The sequence below is a fragment of the Felis catus genome, chromosome A2 (assembly GCF_018350175.1).
Source record: "Felis catus isolate Fca126 chromosome A2, F.catus_Fca126_mat1.0, whole genome shotgun sequence".
Taxonomy (NCBI): Eukaryota; Metazoa; Chordata; class Mammalia; order Carnivora; family Felidae; genus Felis; species Felis catus.
Window position 1 is genome coordinate 12,448,317 of NC_058369.1, and position 21,869 is coordinate 12,470,185.

General features: G+C 48.7%; 1 protein-coding gene across 1 annotated transcript; it reads right to left on the minus strand.

The window, feature by feature from the left end:
- Window positions 1-9,304: 9,304 nt before the first annotated feature.
- On the minus strand, window positions 9,305-21,163 carry SMIM7 (small integral membrane protein 7). Its single transcript, XM_003982029.6, has 5 exons — window positions 21,048-21,163; window positions 20,924-20,965; window positions 20,392-20,444; window positions 15,666-15,756; window positions 9,305-10,436 (listed from the first exon to the last, which is right to left on the minus strand). Exons 1-5 carry the CDS (start codon window positions 21,071-21,073, stop codon window positions 10,421-10,423), a joined length of 228 nt encoding a protein of 75 aa, XP_003982078.1. The 5' UTR covers window positions 21,074-21,163; the 3' UTR covers window positions 9,305-10,420.
- Window positions 21,164-21,869: the final 706 nt, after the last annotated feature.

Here is a 21,869-nt window from a genome sequence, read left to right on the forward strand (position 1 = left end):
TTAAAAAACTAAATTAGAAAAAATAAAAACCACAGCCTGGGGCACCTGGGTGGCTCAGTGGGTTAAGCGTCCGACTTCAGCTCAGGTCATGATCTCACGGCATGGGTTTGAGCCCTGCATTGGGCTATCTACTGTCAGCAAAAACCCCCTTCCAATCCTCTGTCTCCCTCTCTCGGCCCCTCCCCCACTCGTGTTCTCTCTCTCTCTCTCTCTCTCTCTCTCTCAAAACAAATAAGTCAACTTAAAAAAAAAGTGTTAAAAAAATAAAAACCACTGCCTGACGGGTACATGTGAAATCAAGCACTAGTCTCCCTTTTTGTGTGTTTATAATTTTCCAGAAGAAAGTTAAAGACGAAAAAAGAAGTCACACAGCCAGGCCTGTTTGTATGTGTGCTGTCTCTGGCTGTTTTCACACTGCAAAGGCTGGGTTGCACAGTTGAGAAAGAGACTGTGTAGTCCGGCAAAGCCAAAAGTATTTACTGTCTGGCCCAGTGTTAGGCCTGATAACATCACCCCACCCCCAACGAGATCCTGGCCATAATACAGTACTTGGAACCTGTAAACAAATTGTGATACATGGTAAGAGAGAATTAAGGTTGCAGATGGAAGTAAGGGTGCTAATCGGCTGACCTTAAGATAAGGAGATTATTCTGGATAATCCCAGTGGGGGGGTGGGCAACGTAATCACAAGCGTCCTTAAATGGGGAAGAAAAAAGCAGAATCAGAGGAAGATGGCATCTTGACAAAGACCAGAGCAGACACTGCTGGCTTGGAAGGTGGAGGGAGGACGGGGCCACGGACCAAGAAGGTGGACAACTTCTAGAAGCTACGGGCAAGGCAAGGAAACAGATTCTCCTCGAGAGCCGCCAGAAGAACCCAGCTCTGCCAACACCTTGATTCTGGCCCAGCGAGACCCATTTTGGGCTTCTGACCTCCAGGGCTGTAAGACCACACAAAGGGCAACTCCTACAAGGCCCCGGATGAAGGAAGCTTACCACTCTCTCTTTTAGACGCGGCTGCCCCATTCGAGGTTTCTGCAAAGAAACACACTTGAAATGTAGCTACTCGTTTGACTCAGCAGTCGGGTTTTTAATTTTAGTTCATTTGAGATGGACACCGAAATAGCCACGTGTGGCTAGTGGCTACCGCACAGCATCACTGCCTCAAAGCGTGGTCCGGGGACCAGCGGTACGGGCATCACCTGGGAGGTGGGTGAAATGAGGAACCTCCGCCCGTGCACACCCCCCCCCCACCCCTCCCACCCCGTCTGCTATGCCAAATGCACACTTTGCCAAGACCCCTAGGGGATTCATGGGACATCAAAGTCTGAGATGCTGAGGTCAAAGCTATCATCCCACTCACGTGCAAATACTTCACTACGGAACATCAGGAAACAAAGTCCGTCTGCACCAGTTGTTAGGGTCGGCTTTCCCGGACCACGGGGAGTTCTCTGAAGTTTTTAATGCCTCGAAGCACACTATTAGCCAAACACATGGACTTCACTGCTCCTGAACCTCTACTACAGGGCAGACCCTTGACCATCTATTGTGGACTGAGCTCTACCCTCTCAAAATTCACGTGAAAGCTTTAACTCCCAAAGTGAGGGTTAACCCTACCTGTGGGGATAAGGCCTTGAGAGGGGTAACTCAGGTTAACTGAGGTCATAAGGGTGGGCCCCTGATCCAGTATGGCTGGTGTCCGTGTCAGAAGAGAGATGCACATGCGTGTGCACAGAAGACAGGCCGTGTGAGCATACTGCAAGAAGGCCACCATTTGCAAGCCAAGGGGAAAGATCTCACCAGGAGCCAACCATGCTGGCACCTTGACCTGAGACTCCCAGCCGCCGGAACCATCGGTTGTTTAAGCCGCCCGGTCTGTGACTACAATACTATCTCATAAGCTTCACAAAACCCCATCAAGGTCTTTAAAAAATTTTGTTTTTTAAATTTCTTATTTTGGGAGACAGAGAGCAACAGAGTGGGAGGGCGGGGGGAGGCGCAGAGAGAGAGGGAGACACAGAATCCGAAGCAGGGCTCCAGCCTCTGAGCTGTCAGCCCAAAGCTCAACGCAAGGCTTGAACCCACCGACCGCAAGATCACGACCTGGGCCAAAGTCGGACACTCAACCAACTGAGCCACCCAGGCGGCCTGAGATCTTTTCATAGAACTAATGACAGGGGCGCCTGGGTGGCTCAGTTGGTTGAGTGTCCAACTCTCGATTTTGGCTCAGGTCACGATCCCAGGGTCGTGGGATCGAGCCCCACGTCGGGCTCTGCACTGATAAGCGTGGAGCCTGCTTGGGATTCTCTCCCCCCCACCCCCGCCCCTCTCACCTGCTCATGCTCGATCTCTAAAATTAAAAATTTTAAAAAGGTTTAAAAAAAAGTAATGACAGCAACGAAAATAACACCGCTTACTGAGTGCCTGCTGCACATGAGGCACGTTATAGGTATGTGCCATGGCTCTCTCCCTCACTGTCCCCATATCACAGATGAGGACATGGGGGTACAAAGATGCCAATGCACTGCCCCCCATCACACTCTGTAAGGGACAGAGCCTGGGTCTGGCCCAGACCTCCATCTTGCTTTCTAACGTAACCATCTTTTCCACTCTTTCCCCTGATTCACAGTAAACTCTAATTAAATGCACTAAAGCTTTATTCCCCTTAAAATAACTTCTACAACTCCCCCAGCATACTCCACACTCTGTGGCCCACATTTACCACAAACGGCCACAACGATTAACGTGAACCAAACACAGGCCAACAGGAACCACCCATAAGATGTCTTAAAAAAAAAAAAAAAAAAAAAGTACTGTCTAGGGGCACCTGTGTGGTTCAGCCGGTTAAGCATCTGACTCTTGATTTTGGCTCAGGTCATGATCTCACGGTTCATGAGTTCGAGCCTATTGGTCTCTCTGCTGACAGTGAGGAACCTGCTTAGGATTCTCTCTCTCCCACTCTCTCTCTGCCCGTCCCTCCTTTTCTCTCTCACAAACCAAATAAACAAACATTAAAAATACATACACCGTCTAGTCTAGGGAGTCAGCAAACCTTTCTGTAGACTCAGACAGTAAATATATTCAGTGTTACGGGCCAGATGGTCTCTGTCACAAGGACTCATTGTCCCAAAAGCAGCCACTGATGATACATAAATGAATGGGCGTGGCAGTGTTTCAATAAAACTTTATTTATGGACAAAGAACGCACAATTTCCTTTCATTTTCTTCTCGATCCTTGACTGACCATTAAAAAATGTAAAAACCATTCCGTCTGGCGGGCCATGCAGTCAGGGGGTGAGCCAGATGTGGGCGGCAGTCTGTTGACCCCCAGTCTCATCCAAATCAACCCACAGGTCACACAGAAAACTACAGAGACAGACACGGAAGTGGTTCTTGCCATTTTCCAATCGAAAAAGGTGGACTTTGAATTTCTCACTGGTTCTAGACCCCTTTCGCCCAATTTCTCATGAGGAATGCTCACTATTACCAAACTCTCATTTCTAGCAACTCTCGAGTACTAGAGAGGGGCTCGAAGAGAGTCAAGCGCTTTTCTCTGTGGAATAATGCAAATCAAGGGAATAATGAAAACAAGCCCCTGAGTAGAATTTACATCTTTCTTTAACAAAATAACATGCTGGGGCGTGTGGGTGACCCAGTCGGTTAAGCGCCCGACTTCGGTCAGGTCACGATGTCACAGTTCGGTTCCTGAGTTCGGGCACTGAGCCAGGCTCTCTGCTGACAGCTCAGAGCCTGAAGCCTGCTTCAGAGTCTGTCTCTTTCTCTCTCTCTCTGTCTCTCTGCACCTCCCCCTGTGCGCACTCTCTCCTGCTCTGTGTCCCCAAAGTAAGCACACGTTAAAAAACAATTTTGAAATACCATGCCTTCTGCTCTATACGCAAACAGCACACGTCTTTCATCAACACGGGAAAACATCGGGAGGTTTGTCAAATATTTCATAAACACAAATTTGGTTAAGAAGGAGATAATGAAATGGTTGAAATGAAACGAAAATGCCTCACTAATGACAGCCTCGCTGGCTTTTCAAATCTAACCACTTCAGAGGAGAGCCGATCTCATTATCCCGTTGCACGGCTGCACGGAAAGAGCTCCCGCTCGGGAGAATTCACAGGGAGCCCAGGAGCCATCTCTCCCCCAACTATCAAGAGGAATAACATTCCATTTTGGTCTATTAAGCACAGCTCTTGAAAATGGCTGGCTCGATTTTCAGCACATTCGAAAAACATGTTTGCAAACGTGTTTATGAAAACCGAGACCACGAGGTGTGCGGATGACTCCACCCGAGGGCCGTGGGGGCGGGGGTGGGGAAGGGGAAGGGCACCTTGAGATTCTCTATCATCCCCTAGCTCCAGGGTCAGCAAATGTGGCACGTGAAGGGGCCAGAAAGACAGGATTTCCAGGTCTGCGGGGCAGATGGTCTCCGTCACATCTAGGGCGGTGGCTGGGTGAAAATAAAACTTTATTTACAAAAAACAGGTGGCCAGCCAGGCTCTGCCTGGGAACCACAGCTCCTGACCTCTGCTCTAGAACAGCGGGACCTGAAGTGCAAGAGAAACCCACCAAACGAGGGACACGTTCCACTTCTCCGAGATGGAGGGGATGGAAGAAGGAGCAGAAGGGGGTTTCCAACATGCACCTCAAAGGGCAGGTGCTGCAAACGGTGGCCTTGTTTTCAATCTCAACGTGCAGCTCCTCACCTTGGCCGTGACTCCATGCAACATGCTCCAGGGCAAGCAGTAGTGGGCCTTTATTACTTCGGTGGTGGTTAAGGTCCTTAACCCTCAGGATCAGGGTAGACAGCCAACCGGTGTGATGTCAACCACAGTAGCTTTCACAAAGAAACAGTTACCTGGGTGGCGCCTGAAAACCTCGTCCTTATGAACAGGTTAAGCAAACTGAAGCAGCCGGAGATCACTCCCGGCCAAAGCTGATGGGGATCTAGAACCCAGTTCTTGTACATAGGAACATACGCTATGCTCAGTATGAACAAATGAACAAAGACACAAATTATCCAAGATTCGTTTTTCTTTGGAGTTCTCAGCTCAAAGCTGTCAAGATGATCTCTTTTTCTTTTACCTTTTTTTTAAAGGTTTTATTTATTTTCTTGAGAGAGAGAGAGAGTGTGTGTGGGCAGGGGAGGGGCAGAGAGAGAGGTCAGCAGAGGAGCCAAAGCAGGCTCTGTGCTGACAGCAGTGAGCCCGATGTGGGGCTCGAACTCACAAACTGTGAGGTCACGACCTGAGCTGAATCAGATGCTTCACCAACTGAGCCACCCAGGCGCCCCAAGGTGGATCTCTTTTAAAAAGTGACCCCGAGGGGCGCCTGGGTGGCGCAGTCGGTTAAGCGTCCGATTTCAGCCAGGTCACGATCTCTCAGTCCGTGAGTTCGAGCCCCGCGTCGGGCTCTGGGCTGATGGCTCGGAGCCTGGAGCCTGTTTCCGATTCTGTGTCTCCCTCTCTCTCTGCCCCTCCCCCGTTCATGCTCTGTCTCTCTCTGTCCCAAAAATAAATAAACGTTGAAAAAAAAAAAATTTAAAAAGTGACCCCGAGGGGCGCCTGGGTGGCTCAGTCGGTTAAGCGGCCGACTTCAGCTCAGCTCATGATCTCACGGTCCGTGGGTTCGAGCCCCGCGTCGGGCTCTGTGCTGACAGCTCAGAGCCTGGAGCCTGTTTCAGATTCTGTGTCTCCCTCTCTCTGACCCTCCCCCGTTCATGCTCTGTCTCTCTCTGTCTCAAAAATAAATAAATAAATGTTAAAAACAAAAAAAAAATTTTTTTTAAAAATAAAAAGTGACCCCGAAATTCATTAGGGATGATATACCAAATTGTTCATCACAATATTATTTATGAAAGACAAAACCCGGAGACAACTCAAGTTTCCATCAGCTGGGGACAAATTAAATTAATCACGACACATCATTACAATAACTTCTTTGCAGTTATTAAGAATGGTAACTGAAAAAAGAAAAAAAACACAGGGGCACCCGGGTGGCTCAGTCGGTTAAGCGTCTTGGCTTCAGCTCAGGTCATGAACTCATGGTTCGTGAGTTCGAGGCCCGATTCAGGAGGGCTGTCTGCTGTCAGCACAAACTCCACTTCCGATTCTCTCTCCCTCTCTCTGCCCCTCCCCCGCACATGTGCACATGTGCATGCACGCGTGCGCGCTCTCTCTCTCTCAAAAATAAACATTAAAAAAATAAAAGAACCGTAACTGTAGGAAAAAACACAGAAATGTATCATCAGATGAGAAAAGCAGGCTAGAACACACAAAGATACAATTTATGTCATGAAAATGTATGCCCCGTACCCAATGCGCATGCACAGAGAAAGAGCCAGAAAGATGTATACCTTGAGTGACGCCCTCTGCGGGAATGTGATTATTGGTAGTGGCATCCTTTCAAGTAAAGCCGTATATTACAATTTATCTACAATGAACATGCGTTGGTAGTAAGAAACTTTAGAATAAAGCAAACAATGGGGCGCCTGGGTGGCGCAGTCGGTTAAGTGTCCGACTTCAGCCAGGTCACGATCTCGCGGTCCGTGAGTTCGAGCCCCGCGTCGGGCTCTGGGCTGATGGCTCAGAGCCTGGAGCCTGTTTCCGATTCTGTGTCTCCCTCTCTCTCTGCCCCTCCCCCGTTCATGCTCTGTCTCTCTCTGTCCCAAAAATAAATAAACGTTGAAAAAAAAAAAAAAAAAAAAAGAATAAAGCAAACAAAAGCCACTCCAGCTACCATAGTGGACCGGATGATGCAGCCTTCCTAGATACTCCAGAGTCACTGGTGAAGGGAGCCAGCGAAGGTCACAACGGTTATAGCAGTAGCATTTGTCAGAATGGACAAAGTACAAGTTCAAAGCACGTATGAGAGGGCCAAGGTCAAAGAGAGATTTACTGACACCAGGCAGTAATTAAAACTGAGCACCGTGGAGGCGCTCCTGGGCGCCTGTCGATTAAGCGTGTGACTCTTCGTTCCAGCTCAGGTCAAGATCTCACGGTCTGTGAGTTCGAGCCCCGCGTTGGGCTCCACACTGGCAGTGCAGAGCCTGCTTGGGATTCTCTCCCTGCCTTTCTCTCTCTCTGCCCCTCTGCCATTAGCGTGCGCATACTCTCTCTCTCAAAATAAATAAACTTAAAAAACTTTACACACACACACACACACACACACATACACACACACACAACTGAGCACCATGGAGCCTGTCTGGCAACTCAGAACCCAAGCTGGCTTCTCCACCATCAAACAACATCATATCCAGGCATGTATCTCATTTTATCGCACTTCACTGACGCCGTGTTTTCTACAAACTGACGGTTTGTGGCAACTAGCTTCTTGGCACCATTTCCCCAACAGCGTCCAATCACTTCACGTCTCTGTGTCACATTGTGCTAATTCTCACCATTTTTCAAACTTTTTCATTATTACTGTATTTGTTTTGGTGATCTGTGATCAGAGATTATGGCTCACTGAAAGCTTAGATGACGGTTAGCGCTTTTTGGCCATCAAGTGGTTTTTAATTACGAATGCACGGGGTTTTTTTTTTTTTGATGTGATGCTTAATGTACAGTTACTAGACTAGAGTGTCTATAAACACAACTGTTATATGAATCGGGAAACCAAAAACTTGACTTAACTTGCTTTATTGCAATATTCGCTTTACTGTAGTGGTCTGGAACTGAACCCACAATATCTCCAAGGTTTGCCTGTATACCGTTGTATATAAGGAAAATGCTAGAAAGGCAATAGGAAGATAGGAAAAGGTTTGCTATGCTGGAAAACTGTTTCTAATTCTTTTTTTTAATGTTCATTTTTTGAGACAGAGAGAGACTGAACACTAGCAGGGGAGGGGCAGAGAGAGAGGGAGACAGAATTGGAAGCAGGCTCCAGGCTCTGAGCTGTCAGCACAGAGCCCGATGTGGAGCTTGAACTCGTGAACCGTGAGATCATGACTTGAGCCCAAGTCGGACACTTAACCGACTGAGCCACCCAGGCACCCCTCTAATTTTTTAAAACCATACAATCGAGGGGCGCCTGGGTGGCTCAATCAGTCATGCGTCCAACTTCGGCTCAGGTCATGATCTTGTGGTCTGGGAGTTCAGGCCCCGCATCAGGCTCTCTGCTGTCAGCATGGAGCCCACATGGGATCCTCTGTCCCCTTCTCTCTCAGCCCTTTCCCTGCTTGTGCGCTCCCTCTTTCAAAACTAAATAAACATAAAAAAATGAAAAACAAAAAAAATAATAATAAAAACAAAACCAATACAATTGCTCTTTAAAGGTGTGTGTGCACAAATGTAGGCAAAGGAGAGAAAATGCAGGCAGTGAGGACACCCACACCGAACATTTAAGCTTGCTGAACTTTCCAATCGCCCCAGGCAGATGGGACCCTCAGACCCCTTTTGGAGACTGGAAACTGAGGCAAGGAGTGGGGAAGCAAGCAGCCAAGGTCTCACTAGCAAGGAGCAGAGACGGGACTCGAACCCGCACCTAACTGACCCAGAAGCATGAGCGCTTAAATTCTGGGCAACCCTACGCACCCAAAACTCAAACGTCAATAATCTTTCACGTTAATGAGGGTTCTTGAAAAGCTTCCTCAAGATACACATCCATGAGACACAACTTTCAAAAGGTACAGCAGAGCCTCCGAAGCGATGCTGATGGGAGCTTAACAAGGAGATAACAGTTCTCTGGGGAAAAAAATACAACTATTGAAACAAAATCTCAATGACAGCATTCTCTTCGCAGAGCGCGATTCACCCCCATAACATATGAATGCCTCTCCTCACCGAAACCTCAGCACCAGTCTGAATAAGGCGGCGAGGTTTCCTCGCACCACTGACACGGCTTGACGAGTGACCAGGCAAGATCTCGGCACATCTGTTCCGGCTGACAAGGACACAGGCCTGGGCGAAGCTCGATTCGGCCGCTACGTTCCCCGGCGACTTACAAACCACACGCCCGGGTGTGACCAGGGAATAAATTACACAAGCAGTGAAGGAGAATGACGTTGGCAAAGCAGCAGTGAGAGCGGATTTGGCCCTAGTCTAGCAAAACCCCGCTGCTGTCACCGGCTCTTTCTATACCGCCAAGAGTGGCCGGGTCAAAAATCACATTGGCCCAATTCCAGCCGCACATTTATTCACGCAAAATCTCAAAAGGGAAACCTAAATATTGCCTCTCTTCTGACTTTTTGACAGCCTCCGAAATGAATCCTCAGTGTTCCCCACAGTGTAGTTCACAACAACTCGGGCTGGAAGTCAACTAACTTCTTGGTTAAAAAATGTATAAACAAAAGATCCTTTTTAGAAATGAGCTTTATTTTCAATGCGACTCAGTTCTGCAAGTCTACAGGTTTACTTGGTTACTTCTTCCTCCTGTCAGGTTTACCTACAAATCAGGATTTCAAAAACCACAAGGAACAAATCAAACACCGGCAGGATCTGGGTGCTGACCACCGGCATTTCGTCTTGGCAATAAAAGGCCTCCCTTTCAATGAAGATTCTGTGCAAAATGCTAGATTTCCTCGAGTGAGGCTCCTTGCTTTTCAACCTTGAAATCACTCACTTGAAAATCAGACCCGGAATTCCAAACTTTGAGAACTGGGTCCTGATACCCCCCATGGATGGCACCCTCGTTCCGAAAATGATACAATTAATGGCCCCAAAAGTGACTTTAACAGAGGGCTTCAAGGCAAGGCGAAGTTTCTCCTAACACCCACATCTGCCTGCTCTGTACCTCTCTTCCATGGGAATCGGTAATACTTCACCCTTAAAGTCCTGGGGATGACCTCAGCTGCACTGAGTGGCCAAGCAGAGCCCATCGAGACAGGAAAGGAATTTGGACACAGGCCCAGCAACAATGAACTTGCTTGTTATTCGTAAATACAGTCCAGTAAAGAGGTTCCATCAAACTCAAAAGCCAACCTTTCTGTTTCAGATCCCTGGATAAAAATGATTTTTTCAAAACTTGGGTAATTGGAACCAAAAAGGATGGTTGTTAAAAATAAACGGAGAAATATCCAGAAGTGGGTTTCTAGCGGAAGCTTGGAAGAAGAGGAATTCCAATCTAAAAAAACAATCTAGACATGTTCTTTTATCCGTAGGGAATGCAGTGTTATCACATTCCCCTTCCATAAGCCCTCCTCAAACTCCTTAAGTAGTCAGCATTTCAGAGGAGAGACCAAAGTGAAAAGATCTTTGAAAAGAAAACAATGACGTGGCTGGGAAACCGTGTGCAGCTTGGCGAACATTTTTTTCCACCCACCACGAACTTGGGCTTTCTGGGAAGATCGCTGGTTTTCCAGTCAAAACCATTCTTGAAGTCATCAGGAACGGAGGAAGGGAGACCCGGCATCTGGGAAGGTGGTTCCTGGTTCCTGGTTCCTGGTTCCCGGGAAGGCGTATATCTGGGGCTCAGGAGCCAAACAGCCTGGAAAAGTCGGAGGGCAGAAATGTACATGAAGATGCGAACGAAGCAAAGCTATCGCTCTGAAAACACTTTCAGAAGATTTTTTTATGTTACTATTAAGATTATTTTGTATCCTTTATAATTTTGTAAGTGATTTTTCTGTTATGCAACGTGAACATACTTAACACTACCAAACAGTACATTTTATTTTTTTTAATGTTTTTATTTATTTTGAGACAGAGACAGAGCATGAGCAGGGGAGGGGAAAAGAGAAGGGGAGACACAGAATCCGAAGCAGGCTGTCAGCACAGAGCCTGACGCGGGGCTTGAACTCACGGAGTGTGAGATCATGACCTGAGCTGAAGTCGGAGCTTAACCGCCTAAGCCACCCAGGCGCCCCCAAACAGTACATTTTAAAAAGAAGAAAGCTATTTAACAAAGTATCTACCTCATCAGAATCTGTAACATTTTAGCCCATTCTCTATTACTGCCAGTCAGTGATGACTTTCATAAATTAAAAAAAAAAAAAAAAAAGATATTAACGTTATTCCAGTGAAGGAAATCCTGAACAGGGAAGGCTTGGAAACTGTACAAATGTCCATCAAGTTGAGAATGGGTATGTAAGTTATGACAGAGGTTTACTGGGGAAAACCACAGGGCTATTAAAAAGATATATATGGTGGGGGGTTGCCTGGGTGGCTCAGTTGGTTAAGCATCTGACTTTTGATTTCAGCTCAGGTCATGACCTCACAGTTCCTGAGTTCGAACCCTGCATCGGGCTCTGTGCTGACAGTGTGGAGCGTGCTTGGGATTCTCTCTCTCCCTCTCTCTCTCTGCCCCTTCCCTACTCTCATGTGTGTGCACGCATGCACTCTCTCTCTCTCTGAAAATAAACTTAAAATACACACACACACACACACACACACACACACACACACACACGGAACTCTGTTACCTTTACGACATTTGTATAAATCCAAACTCTTTCCAAAATAAAAAGCCTTTTTGAAGAAAAAAAAAAAAAAAAAACAGAAAGTGCAGGACCAACTGGATTACGACATATGCAAAAGAATGAAGCTGGATCCCTACCTCACACCATCTACAAGAATTAACTCAAAGTGGATCACAGACCTAACTATTAAAATTAAAATTAGAGAACTCTTAAAAGAAAACTTAAGCCTAAAGGTGCCTGGGTGGCTCAGTCGGTTGAGCATCTGACTCTTGATTTTGGCTCAGGTCACGATCTTGCAGTTTGTGAGTTTGAGCCCTGCTTCAGGCTTTGCGCTGACAGCGTGGAGCCTGCTTGAGGTTCTCTCTCTCCCTCTCTCTCTCTACCCCTCCCTTGCTTGCATGCTCTCTCTCTCAAAATAAATAAATACACTTTTTTTTAAAAAAAAAAGAAGAAAGAAAAGAAAACTTAGGCTTAAATCTCCATGACCTCGGGCTAGGCAACAATTCCTTAGCTATTACACAAAAAGCACAAGTGACAGAAGGAGAAATAGATTGGAGTCTACCAAAACTAAGATTTTTTTTTTGTGCTTCAAAGGACACCATCGAGAAATTGAAAAGACAACTCCCAGAATGGGAGAAAATACTTGCAAATCACATATCTGATAAGGGACTGGGATCCACACTATAAAAAGAACTCTTACAACTCACTACTAACCCAACTAAGAAATGGACAAAGGATCTACACATTTTTCCAAAGAAGATACACAAATGACCAATAGGCACATGACAAGACGCTCGACGTCATTCACCATCAGGGAAATGCAAATCAACCCTTACATCCGCTAAGACCGCTCGGCTCTCATCAAAAAGACCGACAATCGCAAGCGTTGGCAAGGGTGTGGGGAAACTGGAACCATCATACGCTCCTGGTGGGAAGGCACACTACTGCAGTGACTTTAAAAAATAGTCTGGCAGAAGCTCAAAAGGATAAATATAGAGTGACCCTAAGACCCAGCAATCTCACTCCTCGGTATTTACCAGACAGCCTTGAAAACGTGTGCGCGAATGTTTGTATCAACAATGTTGGAGACAGCCGAAAAATGGAAACATCCCAGATAGCCATCAACGGATGGATACAAAAACAAGCCGAGGCGCAGCCATACAATGGACTATTCTTTGGCCACAGAAAGGAATGCAGTGTTGACATGCCACGGCATGTCGGAACCTACGAGACATCACGCTGAGTGAAAGAAGCCAGACACAGAAGGGGCCACACACTGTTGCGATTCCATTTATGTGAAATACCCAGAACAGGCAGATCCATAAAGAAAGCTGGAGGGAGGGGAGAACAGGCAGGAACTGCTTAATGGGTCCGAGGTTTCCCTTTCAGGGGTGATGAAAACGTCCTAGAATTAGATGGCCGTGGTGGTTTCACAACCCTCTGAATATACGACAAAACGCTGAGTTGTGAACACCAACTTGCACTTTTGTACTTATTCATCCTTTTCCGTGGTTTTACACGCTCGTGTTCTCCCGGTCTTCCTCTCCCCAATACTTCAGTATGAAGATTGCAACGTAGAGAAGACTTAACAGAACGGTTCAGTGAACACCCACGTGTACACCACCTCCATTCTGCAATTAACACTCTGTTGTACAGGGTACCTGTCAATCTGTCTCCCTTATCTTTGATGTGTTCCCAAGTGAAGCTGCAGACGGTAATACTCTCGGTCCCTAAACCTTCAGGCACGTTTCTCTCTGTATTTCAAGTTTTTCGTGCCTTTTTAAAATTTCCAAAGTAGCTCAGCTCAAGCAATACAGAAGTGGGTGCAGGGAACTGTGAACCACCCCCTCAGGCCCTGTTAACCTCGTCGGCGGTCACAGCATGGTCACCTCTGAGCAGGGTCACGTCTGCGGACAGCCTGGAGTAGATCCGTCCAACTCCTTGCCTGGAAGTCTCCCCACACACTTCAGGCATTTATTTAATGTTTACTGCGTGCAAATCACAACTGAGGCCAGAGTGTGCATTTAAGTGACATCCAGCCGCCTTTGCTTTCAAAACACTCCCCTGTGTAGACAGAAGTTTTAGCACACCATCAGCGATGGTAGCATAATGGTCGTACGGGCGTCCTTTGAATTACCTGACTATTCCCCTGTTCTTGGACAGTTAGGTGATTTCCAGTTTTGTTTCGTTTTCTTTTTTTTGTAGCAAAAGTAGAACAGCTTTTATTATTTAAAAAGCCTTTGTTACTTTGAACACATCTAAGGCCTTATTTTATTTATTTTTGAGAGACAGACAGAGCAAGCACATGAGTGGGGGGGGGGGGGCAGAGGGAGAGAGAGGGAATCTGAAGCAGGCTCCAGGCTCGGCACAGAGCCTGATGCGGGGCTCGAACCCACGACCCCGGGATGACGACCGGAGCCGAGGTGATTTCCAGCTTTTTAATATCCTGGGAAAGCCGGTCACTGCCTCCCTGACAGGGCCCTTTCTTAAAAAGATCTTCCCTCCCTGTGGCCCCTACTGGAAGAGCCGGCCTAGGTCAGGGGTCGGCACACTCCCTGTGTAGCAAGTGGCTTGGGCTTTGCAGGCCAGGCGGTTCCCATCACAAGGTTTCAAGCGCTCCAGGGCAACCAAAAGCAGTCACAGAAATGGGTGTGGCCGCATGACAATAAAACATCAGGAAAACCAGGAAATAGATATGGCCCAAGGGCTGTGGTTCCCTGACTCAACCTAAGTGATTCTGCCGGCACCAGGACAACCCCAATCTAGTAGGACCTGGGTGACACCAAGCTAGGCCAATCAGGCTCTGCTCTCAGGAAGCAGAATCGGCACACTAGGCTACAGACTAAGCCAGCCTTGGGCTAAGCTGGAACGTCACAGAGCCTGAGGCTACTACCATCCTGGTCACCGGCCGGCAGAGGAGCAGTAAAGGAAGCTAGCTGGGAGAGAAGGATGATGAAGCCGCTGGACAGAAAAGAACAAAATGATAAAAACACACCGAGCTCGCCCCTGCCCCAGGACCTTCGCGCGTGCTACGTCCAGTGCTACTGTGCTTCTCTTCGGTTCTGCAGATGGCAAGGCTGCCTCTCGTTCTTTAGGTTTTGATTTAAACAGCACTTCTCAGAGAGGCTCTTCCCGACCATTTCCCAAACTGGGAGCCTCCCATTTGCCTCATGAGTGAGGTTTTCCTATTTATTTGCTTTCTGTCCCTGTCCCATCTGCTATACTGTGTGCATTCACTGATGGCAAGGACTATGGCTGTCTTGGTCTCAGCTATAAGCCCAAGGCACAGCCCGTGCTGGATAGTTGTGAATGAATGAAGGAATGAATGAATGAATAGGTGGGAACGTGGAAAGACCGAGGCTGGAGGAGCACCCCCAACACTGTTCTACCTCCTGTGAACCGTAGTTATGCTTCCCATGCTCTTCTGCAAATCCCCTGGGCTCTTCACGAGCCCTCTTTGTACCTGGACAGGCCTCAACCGAGCTCCCAAAGAGGGCCTCTCTGGGCATACATTGCGGTCCTCATTCTGGGCTCTAAAACACTTTCCAGTGACACAGTGAACCCCCCCCTCCCCCCATCTCCTAAGTCCTAAGTCCATCTCTAACAGCCACTGGACTGGCACAAGGTCCCCCCAGCAACCCTAAATTCAGCATCTCAATTATTCAGGACAGTCGATTTTCCTTCTCTCCCTCTTTAGGGTGAAGCAAGGGACCAGCCCAGCATGGACAAAATGCCAGATTCTCCTACTGTTTTTCCCGAGTCTGTTTACTAGGAGTCTCACAATTCATTAATAGCAGAATCAAAATTAAGGCCCCGCTGCTGGGAGGAAAACCAATCCGATTAGATTTGTTAAGCCTAATGAGGAAATGAAAAATGGGCACGAAAACAGAAAAAAGTCTGAAACCCTTCTGCTGCCTTCCAGCAGGGTAGGAAGCAGGGACCCAGCAGCACACTGGTCATTCAAGCCACATTTTCCACCCTGGCAAGACACCGAGCATACACTAAACACTGGCAAGAGGTAACAGGGCCAAGGCTCGAGGGAAGGTATCTCTTGGCAGCCTCTGCTGAGGTACCAGAAACAGCCAGGACTTGGAGAACACCGCGTTCCGGTCAAAGCTCCGGCCTAGACCACAGTGACACAGTCTAACCCGTGTAGACCCTGGGAGAGTTCTTATTTTGAAAGCAGAAAGCGTGACACAAAAGTGCCGACAGAGGAGACAGGGAACGACCATCAGGTGGGTCGATCTGGAGAACGACACTGAGGATGACACGGAAGGGGACAGGCAGGCTGGACTTACACGATCATGCAGAACATCATGAAGACATTCCACAGCGCAATGAAGATGCGGAAGTATCTGAGGCTCAGTAGGAACTCCCGGATGTTGTCACCTGCAAAGGCAGAAAGCATTTTTACAAGCACGGCTCACATGTCTGCTGTCACGGCTGCAGTGTGCTTCTGCAGTTTCCGCCCGCCCCCATCCCACTACCCCACGTTCCGGGGGCAGCACGGCTTTCCCTGTGGGTCGCCTCTGCTCCCTGACCCTTGGCATTCTGGCAGTAGCTGCCACTGACCAACCCCTGAGAGCACCCAGTCCCCAGTCTCTGATTGGCTCAGGGAGGGAACATGTGACCCAAGTCTACCCAATGAGAGTCAGTCCTGAGATTTTTTTGTCTCAACCACTGGGACGGAGGCATTTGCTTCCTGTCCATCTTTCTGGGCTAGGAAGTTGTAAGCCCAGTCCTTTGGGTCAGAGATTGGCAAACTGTGGCCCATGGGCCAAAGCCAGCCCCTCCCGCCTGTTTCTATATGGCCTGTTAACTAAGAATATCTTTGATACTTTTCAGTGGTTAAAAAAAAAAATCAAAGGAGTATTTTGTGAGATACAAACGTTACATAAAATTCATATTTCAGTGTCTATAAATAAGTTTTATCAAAATACACCCATGCCCCCTCATTTATATATAGGAGATAAACCTCAGAGCTATTGTTGATTTGGTTCTGGCTCCAGACCACTGCAATAAAGCAAGTCAAATGATTTTTTTGGCTTCCCAGTGCATATAAAAGTTACGTTTACACTATACTATAGTCTATTAAATATGCAGCAGCATTACATCTAAAACATAATGTAAATGCATTAATTTAAAAATTATTGGTGGGTGTATACATGGCTTGATGCGCGGTTGAACATCCGTCTGGCTCTTCGTTTCGGCTTGTGTCATGATCTCCCAGTTCGGGAGTTCGAGCCCCACATCTGCTGGAGATCCTCTCTTTTTGCCCTTCCCCTTCACTTGCTCGCTCTCTCTCTCTCTCTCAAAATAAATAAACTTTAAAAATATGTACATTGCTGGGGTGCCTGGGTGGCTCAATCAGTTAAGCATCCAACTCTTCATTCTGGCTCAGGTCATGATCTCAGGGTCTAGAGTCAAGCCCCCCATAGGGCTCCAAGTTGGGCATGGAACCTGCTAAAGATTCTCTGTCTCCCGGCGCACCTGGGTGGCTCAGTCGGTAAAGTGGCCGACTTCAGCTCAGGTCATGATCTCATAGTTTGTGAGTTTGAGCCCCGTGTCAGGCTCTGTGCTGACAGCTCAGTCTGGAGCCTGCTTGGGTTTCTGTGTTTCCCCCTCTCTCTGCCCCTCCCCTACTTGCACTCCGTCTCTCCTCTCCCTCAAAAATAAACACATTAAAATTTAAAAAAAAAAAATTCTCTCTCTCCCTCTCCCCGAGTGCACGCACATTATCTCTCTCAAAAAAAAAAAAAAAAAATACTGCTAACAAATGCTAACCATCATCTGAGCTCTCAGCAAGTCATAATCACTGATCACCGAAACAAATATAACAGTGAAAAAATGTGAAAACCTGCTAGAATTACCAAAATACGACACACACAAAGTGGGCAAATGCTGTTGGGAAAATTGTGCCAACAGACCTGCTCGCTCAGGGTGGCCACACACCTTCAGTTTGTAAAAAACAAAATTCTCTGCAAAGCACAATAAAACAAGGTATGCCTGGATTTGCCGTGGCTGCTTTCAAGGAATGGAGCTGAGATGCGGCACCAGAGAAGGTACGACCCACAGGGCACCTGGGTGGCTCAGTCGGTTAAGCGTCCGACTCTTGATTTGGGCTCAGGCCACGATCTCCCAGTTTGTGAGTTCCAGCCCCGCGTCAGGCTCGCGCTGACGGCAATGCAGAGCCTGCTTGGGATTCTGTCTCCCTCTCTCTCCGCCCCTCCCCAGCTCGTGCGCACACGTGGTCTCTCTCCCTCTCAAAATAAGTAAATAAGCACTAAAAAAAAAAAAAAAAAAGAGACAGAGACAGAGAGAGAGAGAGAAGGTATGACCCACAAAGCCTAAAATGTTTATGATCTGTCCCTTTACAGAAAAATGTGCCAAGCCCTGCTCTCAGGTCACCTTTGTAAAAACAAGCACCTGAGAGTAAAACCAACCCAGAAGGACAAGGAGAGGGTTGCATGCAGGGCGGCTGGTATGAGCCCTGAATCCAGGTGTGCCTGAGAACAGTCCTACCCTTGGGAGGTTTCAACTTGCCTTACCCTTTGGCTGGGTTTTCAGTGTTTGCAGCTGAGAAAGGACACTAATTCAGGCAAATAAAAGGGGAGTTCTGCTTTGATGATGATTCGCTCTAGTTCCCCGATGCCACAGAGCAGAACCCATTTCGAGAGGAAACAGCTTGGTACGATGAGACTCCAGAGATGTGGGTTCCAGAACCCTCCTTCAGGGTTTTAAGTCAATCGTCCTCCCTCACTAATCCTCCAGAATGAAACGAACGGGTCCAGATAGGGTAACCTACAAGCATGCTACCCAAAATGTCATCTCTAGACCACGGCTGTCCAGTAAGTACAGAAAATACCAGGCAGGAGCTCAGAAATTTACACGGCCACCCGATATGACAGCCATCTGGCATCACTGCATCATCCAAGCACCAGATGAGCACACAGACTTGCTGAACGCAGCTTAGATGAGTCCGGTATTGTTCAACCCACTGGGACAGCCACGTGCAGCTCAACCCAGACTGCGGATGTCAAACGCGGGTCCATCCCCAGCATGTCTGAGAGGCACTGCTCGGCCAGGCCCTTCCTTGAGCCCAGCATCAAACAAACAAACAAACAAAAAAACAGGCTCTCCTGCCATCAACGGGTGCTAACTAAAAGCCAAGTGCAGGGGATACAGGGAGGAACGAGACAGGCATCCCTGCCCTAAGGAGCTCACACGGAGGACAAATACTAAACAAGTTAATCACACACCTGATTATTCACCATGACAAGTGCCCTGGGAGCATACAAAGGGGGCATCCAACCTAGCCCGTGCTGGGGAGCGGGGGTTAAGCGCTTCGAGGAAATGTATAAGCTCCGACCTTAAACTTGGGCAGGAGTTTACTGCCCTTCCACACAGGTGACCTCGGTCAGCCCCTGGCCTATAAATGCCCTAGTTTCCTCCTGTGTAAATGGGGGTGATGGGCAACTAGGAAGACCTCAGCACAGTGCCTGGCACACAGACAGCTCTCAACAAATGCAGCCACTACTGTGTCAGGGGGTCAGCCAGGCACAGGGAGAGGGGCATTTTCTGCAGCAGCAAGCACAAGATTACTAGCTGGAAGGAGACGTGCACAGAGCCCCTGATCACAAGGAAGCCACTGTTGTGACCGTCCTTATCGTGGACGCTCTCACCACCACCAAGCCCTCCCACCTCCTACCCACCCCAGCTCCGATTTAGATCTACAGACCCCAGCCCCAGGAGTTGGTCTAGTACCTTCCACAGAGTGGGTAAGCAATATACATATAGCTGCTGAATGAATGGATGTATGAACGAAAGAATGAATGGATGGATGGTCTAGTGACTGAGGGTACAACCTGCGGGGTCCGAGAAAGCCAGGTTCCAATCAAGAGGCTGTCACTGGTTTACTATGTGACCACAAGCAAGTCAAGCCACAAGCCTGAACCTCAGTTTCCACACCTATAAAATGGGAAAATGCCCTTTACCTTTTAGGAGTGGAGACGGAGGGGAAATACCCATAGGAAGCACCTACGGGGGCAGCCGCCACCAGGTAGGCCCCCAGTAAAAGGGAGCTGTCAGACTGTCATCAAATTCACTGCCCCTCAGGGTTCCTATTGTCCCTACGCAATGCTCCATCATAGCACCCACTGCCTTGGCTGCTCCCTGCTGTGTCCCCAGCATCCAGCACAGTGGCTGGCATGTGACAGGTGCTCAATAATGCTTGGTGAATGAATAAATGTATGGACACAGTAGTCATGTACACGTCTCATGTCTCAAACAGTCTCATGAATAAATTCAGCAAGAAGTGTCAAACCTAGGGCCTCCAGAGGCCAGGCAGGTGAAATGATATCACGATGAGGGGCTGGGACGAGTAGAGGCCACAGGCCCTGCTTCAACGGGGTCCTGTTTTTCTCAACTTCACCCAACAGGTGCCAAGAGGTTGCTTGAACCCTGAGCTGTAGGATGTTCAGATTTTTCTTGAAAAATTTTCTTGAAAATTCAGACAACTGAATTTTTACGTGACATCTGATTTATTTGAAAGCTAATGCTGGCATCTAATTAAAAAAGAAAAAACAGGTCTGCAGTACTCTGAAAGCAATAGCTACTTGTGAGGCTGTTCAGTTGCTCGTTAGTTCATTCATTCATTCATTCATTCATTCATTCATGCTGGAAAACTGGCACCACAAGGGCACAGAAATGGGACAAAACAAGTTGGAGCAAGTGTGAGGGGCAAATATTAGCCACATGGTATCATACATAAAGGAAAATTCTAACTGTACGAAGTTATATGAGTTCTGACTTATGCGGGGAGGGTTAGCAGGAGAAAGAAGGTCGATAGAGGTGAACAAAAGGAACAGCACATCCTCAGGCCCAACTCTCTCTCTCTCACACACAATCACACACATACACACACACACACACAAATTATTAAAAAGAAAACTGAGTTAGGGCTTGGTAAGAACAAATTGTCCTCTCTGAATGGACCAATTTCAGAGTCCAGAAAGGAGGTCTTACCTGTGCTGGGCTCCCTCGACTCCTCCCCAAAGCCCTGCGTGTCCTTCTTTTTCCTACAAAGAGGAACAGACAGTATCCACCTTCGGTGGGACATAAAGACCACTCAGTCCTCTGGCCCTGACCCTCAGCTCAGAGGGCCTCGGACACCGTTTCAGCTCTAGCCCTGCAGCGGACTTGGTGACCTCGGGGGTTTAATGCCCCTTTGGACCATCATCTACCGGCCAATCACAGCAAGGCCTGCAGCCACCAAGGTGGAGAGGTTAGTCTGTGGGTACGAAGGAAGGCTAAGAACTCTGGGGGGACGGGCCGGAGGCTCTCCGGGATGCAAGAAGGAAGATCGCCGGAAACGAAAAGTCTTGATTTCAAGTCACCATGGAGCGCAGGGTCACAGAAGGACAGACCAGGAAGGAGGCGTGGCCAGAGGGCTGTCTGGGACTTGGGGGCGTGGCCTACGACTTGGGGCGGGCTCACGCTCGTGGGGGCGGGTCTACGGGTCCCCGGGTGGAGCCGCGATCCAAAGCGGCCTACTCACAGCTTAAAGTTGAGCACCGCCCCGGCGTTCATCAGCAGCGTCCTGCGAAGGGAGAATGAGGTTACCTGGGCCTCCCCTTGTCCCTCTTATCCTTCCTACCCCAGCCTCTGGCCCCCCTAATTACCCGAACAGCAGGATGTCCCCGATCATCGTTACGGCCGAAGCGTCCGTCAGAACCGGAAGCGGAAGCCTCGAAGAGGGAGGGGAGAGGAGCACAAACCGACCAATCTCGAGGCCGCGCTGGCGAGGGCTGGTCCAATCGAAGGCCAAGACATGCAGGGTCCCGCCCTCTGAAGGCCAGGCCCCTTTAGGAAAGAACAAGCGCCCCTTTTCTCTGGGAGGCCCGGAGGGTATTGAGGAGAGGGCGGGGCGATGGTGTGACGTCACCCGGGGCGGAGTCACCCGCGGCAGTATTAGGTTACGCACTGGAGGCGTGCCGCGCTGGAGTGAGGCCCCCAGCGCGCAGGAAAACTAGTGCAGTAGCTTTATTTTCTGGGCTGGGGTCTCCGATGCGGCTTCTGGAGAAACCCGGCCTTCTGACCACTGAGATGCACAGGCGAATGGGTCCTGATGCAGTGGGCTCTAGGCACCGATTCCCGGGGCGGGGCGGGCGGGGGCTTCCTCCTGGGCCTCAGTGGAAGGCGGGGATCCCCACTAGGCTGGTGCTACCGGGGAGTTGGGGGGAGGGAGGAGGTCCCAACAGAGCTGTCCCTTCGGAGAACAGGGATCCCCGTGAGGAATGGAGATCGTAACTTACAGAGCCCCATAGAGGATTAGGGTCATGACAGCTCCACAGACAATTGGGGTCTTGACCCTCTGGGATACGGGAAGATGGGGTTCACAACTGGTCGGGCCCCACAGAGGGTGCTGGTCCCGATCCAAGGGCTCCAAAGAGGACATGGATCCTAATCGAGTCCCACCGGGACAGGGTCCTAACTGATCCGTC